The sequence below is a fragment of the Rhinopithecus bieti genome, unplaced genomic scaffold, assembly GCF_001698545.2.
Source record: "Rhinopithecus bieti isolate Rb0 unplaced genomic scaffold, ASM169854v2 scaffold_11941, whole genome shotgun sequence".
NCBI classification, from domain to species: domain Eukaryota; kingdom Metazoa; phylum Chordata; class Mammalia; order Primates; family Cercopithecidae; genus Rhinopithecus; species Rhinopithecus bieti.
Window position 1 is genome coordinate 199215 of NW_016807068.1, and position 11012 is coordinate 210226.

Genomic DNA, 11012 nt, shown 5'->3' on the forward strand with positions numbered 1-11012 from the left:
CAGACAAAAAAATGCCATGGAGAAGGAGCATCTTCTTCTGTGCCCAGCCGAGTTTCCACGTGGCCACCTGGCATCGGTGCCAGCTTTGTGTGCACCCAGAGACTGTGTAGAGGGAGATTGGGAGGAGGCTGCCAAGGCAAGCGACCTGCAGTCCTGCCAGGCTCACGACCTCAGTCCTCCTGCCTGGCGGGAAAGAGCTCTGAGCACCAGCGCTAAGAACGAACCAGACACGGACGCAGGCAGGCACAGGGCCTCACTCTGACGTGCTCCTCGGCACATGAGAATGGGGGTGCCGAGGATCAGCTGAGAGCGCGCCTGGCCGGCAGCGAGGCCTGTGGTGGCCAGGATGGGTGGTGGGACAGGTGGTGGGGCTGACGCAGGGCGGGCTACTCCTGGGAGACAGCTACTGAGCAGGAGAGAGACGTGGTGGTGCAGGCCGACGCAGGTGAACATAGGACAGCCTGTCCCATGAGAGTGGGAGACACGAGGTGGGCTTTTCACCTCACAATCAAGGCCACAGTGGTCAGGGAGCACTAAAGGGGCCCAGGTGCTGGGTCAGATGCTGGTGTTGTGGGTGGAACTCTTGTTTCTTTGGCTCAGCCCATCTTTGGGTAACCCACTACATTTCCAGAAGGGACAGGCCCATCGCTTGGTGCACGGCTCATTTCCCCAGGCCCACAGGCAGGGCTCCCAGCCTCCAGTACATGCAAGAAACAGAACAGACACAAGCAAGACAAATCTGACACAGGATTTTGAAAAGCAGGTCAGAAAAACAATGTGAAAGATTGGGGCCAATTACATAAAGACTTTGTTTTTAAGTATAATTATTTTTTGCAGCTTTATTGAGGTATTGCTGAGAAAACCTGTGTATGTTTCAGGCATGTGGCTTGGTGATGCGATGTTTGTACCCACTGTGAAGTCGCCACCACAGTCATGCCCATGAGCACAGCTCTCACCTCATATGCCTGTCATTTTGTTCCCTTTTTCTTTTTTTCCTTGAGAGTGTTGAGAACACCTAAGATCTGTGTTCTTGGCAGATTTCAAGTGTACTATTAGTATGGAGAGCTGCAGCTACCATGTCATTACTGCCCAGAGCTTGTTCATCCTGTAACCAAAGGTGGCCCTTGGCCACCCTCTCCCAGCTTCTCCACCCGCCCCACATCTGCCCTTCTCTCTGCTTCTGTGAGTTTGGCTTCTTGAGGTCCCACATGCGTCATGCAGGGTTTGTCTCTGTGTCTGGCGCCTTTCACTCAGCATAATGTGCTCCATGTCTGTCCATCTTGGTGAAATGGCAGGATTTCCTTCTTTTTTATGGCTGAATAAAATTCCATGGCGTATAGACACTATATTTTTGTACCCGAACTCAGGTCTCGGCCACTCATTGCTTGAAAGCCAAAACCCAAGAGATGAGCTTTGGTGAAAGGAAAGTTAGCTTTATTAAGGAAGCCAGCAACCTCTGGGTGGTAGACTCGTTTTCAAAAACCACCTCCCTGAGTTGTGACTACAGGTCAGGGGGTTTTAAGGGAAATTAGGGGAAATGATTAAAACACCCTTGTGAAACCTGCAAAGTCTCAGATGGGCAGTTAATCCTTGCTTTCTTGGTCAATGCTTTGTGGCCTTCTGCAGGCATCATCAGCCTGTTCTCATCAGACTGATCAGCCCGTTCCCAGAGCTGTTGGTTCCCAGAGCTGTTGAGTCCCAGAGTGAGTTGTTGGTTCCCAGAGTTGTTGGTTGGTGTATTTTCTTTTATTTCTGTTGAAGGTCCTGTTTTCCCAAGGCATTTTTAATAATCTACAGACTCAAGCAAAGCAATAATTATATTCAAGTAAACAAGCTTTTCTCTAAGTTGGAGTCAGTACTGTTCCATTTTCTCAATCCATTCATCTGTGGATGGACATGTGGTTTCCATGCTTTGGCTATAGTGAAGCACGATGCAGTGAACATGGGAGTGCTGGTGTCGCTTTGAGATACTGGTTTTATTTCCTTTGGCTATTGTGGAGGCTAAAGCAACTCCATCTTGGATGCTAATCGGCTTTGTTAACATCTGATTAACCCCAATTCTGGGGATGCCTCTTAAGATTTCTACCTCACTTATTGTTCCTTGTGTAAGGGCAGGTACTTACCACATACCCTGCCCTTGGGCAGGTTCATGTGGCATTCTTATCTTTTCCTGCGGGGTCTGTCTTACATATATGTCCCCTGTGGTGCAGAAGCCCTGGGTCTGGGGGCCATGGCGTGGGATCCACTGCCTCATCTCACTGCTGCCCAAGACACAGACCTGCCTTCGTGTCCATAAGTCGCTCTTAGATGCTTCCTTCTGAGAAGCGGGGTCTGTCATCTTCTTTCTGCAGCCTCTCAGCTTCCTCACGTCGCAGGCAGTTTTACATAGGCTTGCCCACTGTGGAACAGGTGTAAACCCACAAGCAGGATTGCGAAATCATGGTGGTTCTGAAAAGGAAAGGTTTCCTTGTCCCCCTCACAGGGCATTCGACAGGGGGAGTGGCTGGCTTCTTCAGTGCCCTGCTGCCCAAACCTCTAGGGGAGCATACAGACGGGCAGGCTGTGGGTCTCCAACCCCACGATAGCATCTAGGGGTGGATGTTTACAGCTCCTGGAGCCCCAGTGGGTATGTGCTACTATGTGCTCTTTCAGTTTAGCCATCTGTAGGTGGCTTGTGTTAACCATCTCAATCAGATCCTCTATCCTTTTACAAGGACAGAGGGCTTTCTGTATCCTGGGATTCTTGCCTTGGTGTACCAGAAGAATGAGACTGCACGTCGGCTTGGAAAATAAGTGCAAGGTTTTATTGAGTGGAAGTAGCTCTCAGCAGATGGGGAAGCCCAAAGGGAGATGGTTTTCCCCTGGAGTTGGGCCACTCAGTGGCCTGGGCTCTCCTCCAACTGCCCCAGCCAAACTCTACATCATTCTGCCCGTTGGTGGCCTGCAGCTGTGCTGATGCCTGTTGGTGCATTCCTGTCAACATCCAGCCACCCTTGTATCCCTCTGCTGATGTGCTCCTCTTGATGTCTGGCCACCTGTGTGTCTGCCTGCTAGGGTCTCAGGGTGTTTATAGGCACAGGACAGGGGTGTGGCAGGCCAGGGTGGTCTTGGGAAACGAATTTGGGCAGGAAAACAAAAATGCCTGCCTGTCTGTCCGTGAGGATGGAGCCCTAGTCAGGGACCATGCCCTCCTCTACCCAGCATTTCCCTTCCCCTTTTCCATATCATTTAAAGGGACTATGCCCTCCCCTTTCCAGCACTTCCAAAACTGTTCCTTGTTAATTTTTTGAGGAGCCTCCATGCTTTTTTCCGAAGTGGCGGGATAGAGAGATTTTTAAAGTGTGTGCACCCATGTCATTGTGTGCTTGGCAGGTCACCTCACAGCACTGTGATCAGAGCTGGTGGCCTGCCCTGCTCCTTCAGGAGGCACAGGAGCATTGTAGGCCTTTGAGGGGAACACTGAGGAAATGAGGGGGTCACAGGAAATTGAGAGGACTAAAACCAGGACCTGTGAGAGGGAATCAAAAGTGTTTTGCCTGGAGAGGAAAGCTGACCAAGACTGCCTAAAATAACTGATGGCTGTCACTTGAGACCTTTTTCTTTAGAAAGCTAAACTAGGTCCTTTAGTTGTGTAAACTAAAAGTAAAATCCTAAGCACCCCAGCTGACTGAATGGATCCCGTCTTATCCAAGGGGATACCAAAGTAATTCTGAAAAACTAGTTCAGACCATGAAAAGAAGGAGGGGTTCAGACATGCCTCATTATGCCCTCCTCCTCCTGCAGGTTGGAATAGGAAACACTTGCCATCAGTCATCTCTCAGTGCAGCCACCTATAAGACCTAATCTCCGTAACAACCTTGTCCCCCCCCATCTCCAGCCCAGACACTCCTTTCAGTTGATTCCAGGTTTTTATTTATTTTACTTTTTGAGATAGGGTCTTACTCTGTCACTTGGGCTGGAGTGCAGTGGCGTGATCACAGCTCGCTCCAGCCTCCAACTCCTGGGCTTAAGTGAGCCTCCCACCTCAGCCTCCCATGTAGCTGGACCACAGACATGCATTACGACGTCTGGCCAGTTTTCTTTTCTTTCTTTTCTTTTTTCTTTTATTGGAGATGGAGTCTCGCTCTGTCACCCAGTCAGGAGTGCAGTGGCGTGATCTCGGCTCTCTGCAACATCTGCCTTCGAGGTTCAAGCAATTCTCCCACCTCAGCCTCCTGAGTAGCTGGGATAACAGACACACACCACCATGCCCAGCTAATTTTTGAATTTTTGATAGAGACAGGGTTTTGCCATGTTGGCTGGGCTGGTCTCAAACTCCTGGGCCTCAAGTAATCCACCTCAGCCTCCTGAAGTGCTGGGATTACAGGTGTGAGCCACCGTACCCAGCCTAGTTTTTAAATTTTTTTGTAGAGATGGAGTCTCACTTTGTGCCCATGCTGGGATTCCAGGTTTTTAGATAATAACTCTTAACTAAAGGTGACAGGAATGCACCGACAGGCACCGGCTCGCCTGCAGGCCACCAACTGGCAGAACGACATGGAGTTTGTCTAGGACAATTGGAGGAGAACCTGGGCCACTGAGTGGCCCAACGCCAGGGGAAAACCATCTTTTAACCAATTGCCAATCAGAAAATCTTTTAATCTACCTGTGACTTGTAAGCCTCTGCTTTGAGTTATCCCGTCTTTCCAGACTGAACCAATGCATTGATTGATGTCTTATGTCCCACTAAAACATATAAACCCAAGCTGTAACCCACTACCTTGGGCACATGTTCACAGGACCTCCTGAGGCTGTGTCACTGGTCATGGTCCTCACATTTGGCTCAGAATAAATCTCTTAAAATATATTACGGACTGTGGGTTTTCTTTTGTTTTGTTTTATCAACAGTGGTAAAATAATAGGAAAGAAAATTTGGCTTCATAAAAGCAACATTTCTGACTATATACAGTTGTTGAAAGCCTAGTAAGTTATCACATGAGTTATCACTCATCTCTGTTGGATTGTGTAACATGACTCACATTGGACACTGGCCCAGAGGACCTTCAGTCCCCTTTCAGTTTTGAGATTCCTAGGTATGAGTATGATTTTTCTTCTTCTTTTTCAATATCAATTTCCTTTAAGATCTAATTTGCAAATTAGTCACCTTTAAGAAAATCCCAGCCGGGCATGGTGGCTCACGCCTGTAATCCCAGCACTTTGGGAGGCCGAGGTGGGCAGATCACAAAGTCAGGAGATCGAGACCATCCTGGCTAACATGGTGACACCCCCGTCTCTACTAGAAATACAAAAAAATTAACTGGGCATGGTGGTGGGTGCCCATAGTCCCAGCTACTCGGGAGGCTGAGGCAGGAGAATGACATGAACTCGGGAGGCGGAGCTTGCGGTGAGCTGAGAGCGTGCCACAGCACTGGAGCCTGGGTGACAGAGCAAGACTCCGACTCAAAAAGAAAAGAAAAGAAAAGAAAATCCCCTGTGTGTGACCAGGTGCCACTTTGATACACAGAATATTTCTGGACCCGGCCTCAGCCATTTAGATCAGGCTCCTGCCTGTCCTTCTGTCTGCTCAGAAGCCTCCGACCATCCTCAGCAGTACCCTGATGGTGGTGCCTCTTCTGCCCACGTGTATTTCCAGCAAACAGGGCGCTGCATGTCTGAAATGGGGTAGGTCTAGGAATGGATGTCCCAATCGTGTGGAGAGGCTGGCGAGGGGCTTTGCCTGGGGTCCTGGGGATTACACCTCCCGTGGCGTAGTACTGCCCAACAGCTGCTCTAGGTGTCTCCTTAGGCTGAGTTACTGTGCACAGCACCCAGGGCTGAGCGTCCTGGTCCTGCCGTGCCCCACTGTTTCTGGCTGTGCTTAGGGCCGTTTCTTCCTTGGCAGTGCTTCCCATGGGTTCAGGTAGGAGCATGCCTCCTGCCAGGGAGCCCAAGAAGGCAGGGAAGCAGGTTGTTCACCTCGATCTCTTTTTTTCCAGATAGGAGACTGAGTCAGGGGAACTTTATCCGGGTGAGGAGTGTCTCGGATGTGGAAGGTCAATTCCCTTAGTCCTCTGTTCTGAATTGTTCCTTTCTCTGTGGCCCCAGAGGCCATCCCATTCTCACATTTGAGTTCTGGGATATTGGTGGTGCTGTGCCTTTGTTTCTGGTTTTCAGTGGGAGGAGTGGAGCCACCTGGTGTCTGTGGCATGATTTTGGAACCAGAAATCTCTGCGTTCATCCCTAGACCTTCACTATAGTGCTAGGAGTCATCACTGTAAAAGAAAACGTGTGAGTGTTGCTCTTGGCAACTAAAACAGACCATTTTGGGTGCAGCTACCACTTTGACATTTCACATCCATCTACTGCACCACAGATATTACGGTCACTTAGAGGTAAGTCAGGGCAAGGAAGCCACGGAGTGCTCACTCATCTACCTTCATCAAAATCCCAAATGCCAGTGAGCAAACTGTCTGCGCACCTTTTGTTTTAATTTGGATAATAATACATAATCTTGACTAAGAACGGCCTATAATAAATGCAGGCTGAGGTCATATGATGTCTTCCTATTGATGTGTGAGATACTGAAGCCAACGGCAGGTCTAGTAACTGCAGTTATTTTAAAGCAGGGGTTGATGTGATATATTGAGATCTGCAATAACTAATGTGATGAGATTTCTGTTGGTGACAGTCAAAGGTTCGACTAATACTCAAGCTGTCTACATTCAGGATGGAAGGAAATGCCACGTTCAACCGGAAGTTAGTGAAAGTAGCCATGATTTTCCCCATGTAATCTTGCTAATAATTCTAATAGGCTGGCCCATGGCAGTTAGCTTAGGTGCAGTGTCACAACCATGGGAGCCATTCCTTCAAATAACCCCATCCTTCCCTCCCCCCGACATACCCACTGATTCTGTTATCTGGAGAACTCTGACTGGTGCAGTCACCCCTCTGGGCAGTATGGGGAAAGAAACAAATGAGCTCAGGGTGCTCCAGGAACAGCCTGGACATTTCTGGATCTGCTCCAAGGGAAGCCCTTAGCTCCTGTAGTTGCAGGACAGAGCTTTCTGAAAACAGAATCTGGAGTCTCCTGCTGCAGGTGGCTGAATTCTAACTGCGCATGGCATCTATTGTGACATTGAGGGCGTGACCGAGACGGAACGGGACCCTGAGAACCCCAGTGCAGACATGTGACTGCAGCCTGCAGAAGCTGGGGACGCTGAGTCCCTGAAGGCTGCAGAAACTTCCTGGCCAGTAGAGGCAGCCCTTCCTCCCAGTCTAAGTAGATTCATCCTGCAAGATGTGCTGGGTTCTCCTCAGCTCCTGTCCCCACACCTGTAGATGCTCAACTAGACTCCAATTCCAGCAGAAGCTGAAAGGATACAAAGTGTACTCTGAGGAGGAGGTGCAGTTGGCACCAACAGGAATCTGGAGCATGCGGATGAGAGTGGGTGCTGAGAGTGTGGGTGGTGGGGAAGCACTCTAATGCTGGGTCTGGCCGAGGCTGGGGGAAGGAGCCTGTTAGGCAGAGCTTCAGTTGTCACATGTGCCTCCTACGGTATGGACAGCACAGACGTAGAACATTCCATCACAGCAGAAAGGTATGTTAGATAGCTCCCTAGACAGTAAGTACAGGTTTTATTTTGAATCAAGATGACCCGTCAAGGCAGCATGGTGTGGGCAGAGCGATATTCTAGGCAGAAGGTGTGCATTTTTGCTGTTTTTTTGCTGGTTGGCTTTGCATCTGTGGATGAATGTTCTCACTGCCCTGGCCCCCAGCTTTCTCTTCTCACACTGGAAATAAAAGTCCCTGTGCCTCCTGCTTCATGGAGTGCATGTGGAAATGAAGTACAGTAAAATGGCAACATGCTTTACAAAGGTTAAAACAGTTTTCCAAAAAAAAAAAAAAAAAAAGGTATTACTCCTTAAACATGAATTGATCCAGTTTTCCATGTTTTGTTTGTTTTTTCAGATTGCTGACAGAACTGGAATCTCCTGCTTGGTGGCCCTTTAGCTCCAAGCTTTGGAAGACGCCATCAGAAACAAAGCCTAGGGAAGGTGTCTCTGTGACCAGTTGTGAACCCTTTGGGAAAGAAAGGATATTGATAAAAATTCCTGCCATTATTTCCCACAGAACAGAGTCTCACGTTAAGCCAGGGAGGCTCACTGTCCTTGTGTCTGGGTTGGAAATACATGACTCCAGTTCTTTGCTCATGCACAGGTTTGAAAGAGAGGACGTGGATGACATCAAGGTCCACTCACCTTATGAAATTAGCATCCGCCAGCGGTTTATTGGAAAGCCAGACGTGGCCTATCGTTTGATATCCGCCAAGATGCCAGAGGTTATCCCCATTTTAGAAATGCAATTCAGCAAGAAGATGGAGCTGTTAGAAGATGCGTTGGTGCTCAGAAGCACAAGAACCTCTTCACCCGCAGAGAAGAGCTGCTCAGTCTGGCATGCAGGTTAGTGACTGACAAGGCAGTGAGTGCATGCACAGACTTCTAAAATTACAGCCAGACTCAGCACGCCTGTGGGAAATGCCTAACAGATGCGTCACCTAGAGCAGCTGCTGGCCTCCAGCTTGCTAGAGACAGCTCGTTTGTTTATACATGAAAACAATTCCAGACCATTTTCCTTGTACTTGACATCTGTGAATCTGAAATCACTGAGAGTTAACTATACACTTGATAGGTGCATGGATTCCAAAGCAGGTCGGTACCATGCTTTGGATACAGTTTGTCCTCACCGAAGCTCATGTGGAAATTTGGTCCCTGGTGTGGCAGGGCTAGGAGGTGTTTGGTCACAAGGGCTCTGCCCTCTGGATGGCTCAGTGATGTTCTCGTGGTAGTGAGTGCTTCCTCTGGGAAGCCTGGATGAGTTCTGGGAATGCATTAGTTCCCAAGAGTGAGTTGTTAGGAGGCAGGATGCCCCTCTGATTCTGTCTCTTTGCCTATGTCCGCTTCCACTCTTGAGTGTCTCTGCCACAACGCGAGAGTCCTTGGTGGAAGCCAGGGCATGCCCTTGGACTTCCCAGCCCACAGAACTGTCAGCTGACTAAAGCTCTGTTCTTTGTAAATTACCCAGTCTCAGGTGCTCAGTTATGGTGATGCAGAACCTGCTATGACACAGTAAGGGCTTTCAGAATGATTGCATCAGAGCAAAAGGAAGCTCCTGCTGTTGTCTCTCTCATCTCCCCTCGTTTTGATGTGGGAACCAGCACCTCAGGATTGTGACTGGCACCATCTCACTTCCCCTGGTGGGGCCATTCCCATCACCCCTACTTTGCCTACTCCTGTTTCCCTGGACATTTAATCTAGGTTTTCCCAGCCTGGCGCCCAGACATGCTATTAGAGATATGTGTGTTTGAGAACTGTGCAGCATGATTCTGTGTGTTTGTGGCATTCTCAGATGTGTGTGGAGTGGCCACGGTGCCTTCCTGCAGACTCCGTTGTAGATTGTGAATGCTCAGCTGGCCTGTCCTTGGGGCCGGGCTGAGGGGCAGACACCCTGCTTCTTGGCATGTCCACCATGTTTGGCCCACCTCCTCCCTAGCACAGGACCGAGGCTCATGTGCTAGGAGCCACCATGGTCCTGCCTGTCTGATGGGAGGCTGGTGGCCCCTTGGTGTTATTCTTGCCTTTACCCTTTCTTTGGTTAGGAGGTGGGACCTCTGATGCATTGTATTTGTTTTGGCCCTGCAGGTTTTGCTCTATGGATGGCCTGTTGTGTCTTCTTCTTTCCTCATATGCTTTCTTCCCCGACAGATGTGCAAGACTTTCCTGCTATCCTGGACCATCAGCCTTGGCTGGCTTAGAAGCTGCAGCCACTTCCTCTAGACTCTCTTCCTCCCTTACAGGAATCTTTTATCTTGCTATGGTAAAATCCACCAATTTTCCCCTGCAGTTTGTCTTCAAGCTCTGATTAAGAAATCTCAATGTCATAAAAGACTCCATTTTCTAATATTAACATTATAGCTAATACGCATGCATGTATGTATATGATGTACACGTGTACCAGTGCATATGTATTGTGCATGTATGTGACATGGACATCCATACTCTAATGCGTGTCTATACGTAAAGCATGTAAAGCTGTGCTCTTAGGGATTTTGATCACCAGATGTCTGCTAAAAGGAAGAGATATTTGCTACCCTTTCGATTTCTCTAATTTTTCTCTTGAGAGAAAGATTTCAGTTCCCATGACCTGTTTCTCTAATATGAAAATGTTTTGCTTTCTATTCCAAATGGCTTCAAGTTTCAGAAAGAAATACACATAATAATAGATTGAGTCCCATGAGCCCCAGGGCTGAACACACACCCTAAAAATGAAAGGTGCACACCTTAGATATGCAGCATGTGGTTGAATCACAGAGAACCTACCACCTTCCTGTGTATGCCTTAAAGTCAGGGGTTGCAAAGACAGGCATTGACCCCTATGGAATGGAGCACATGGTGTGAAATGTAACGAAATCCATTGATCAAGATGGGAGATCAAAGGTCACCATGAGCTGCTGTCACTAAAGTGCAGGCCCAAACCGAAGTGTCCTAGTGGGAGACAGGCTACAGAAGCATAGGAAGTAGAGGTCTTCACCCACATTCAAGGTGAATGGCACAGGTGCACTGCTGCACATGGCTTCAGGGAGGAGGTGTGTGACGTGCTGTGGAGTTGGGGACTGTCCTGGTGGTATGGGGACTGAAGAGGGATCCCCGGGTATGGCTTCAGGCGGGAAGTTTGTGACACTCTGTGGAGTTCAGGACTACTCTCCAGGGTCCCAATAAAGAAGCACTCAGTGTGTTTAGTGGCCCTGCCATGTCGCCAACCTGGCTGCACCGTGGTGGCCAGCACTCCTGTGTTCTGCGGGCTGGTGTTTGTAAGTGGGTTCCTGCAACCTGTGCTGTTTGAGGTCGGAGGGGAATCATGACCTTTTCTGGGGGCCTCAATGTGCATTCAGGATTCAGGACTGATGGCATCACCCTTCCTGCTTGGCTAGGAGGGCCCCGTTAGTTTAGGTCACCTGAGTGCGGGTTGTAGCCAC

At 49.1% G+C, this 11012-nt stretch overlaps 1 protein-coding gene across 5 annotated transcripts in view; it reads left to right on the top strand.

Annotated features, from left to right (window-relative positions):
- Positions 1 to 10157, top strand: part of SNAP47 (synaptosome associated protein 47) — a 24979-nt gene extending 14822 nt beyond the window's left edge. For 3 of the 5 annotated variants that reach the window (XM_017880080.1, XM_017880081.1, XM_017880084.1), the window contains exon 3: positions 7949 to 10148. In XM_017880080.1, the coding sequence (XP_017735569.1) occupies positions 7949 to 8444 (496 nt within the window). In that variant the 3' untranslated portion in view covers positions 8445 to 10148. Of the gene's footprint in view, positions 1 to 7948 lie in introns of all 5 variants that reach the window. The other 2 variants (XM_017880085.1, XM_017880086.1) reach the window with 2 other exon arrangements.
- Positions 10158 to 11012: the final 855 nt, after the last annotated feature.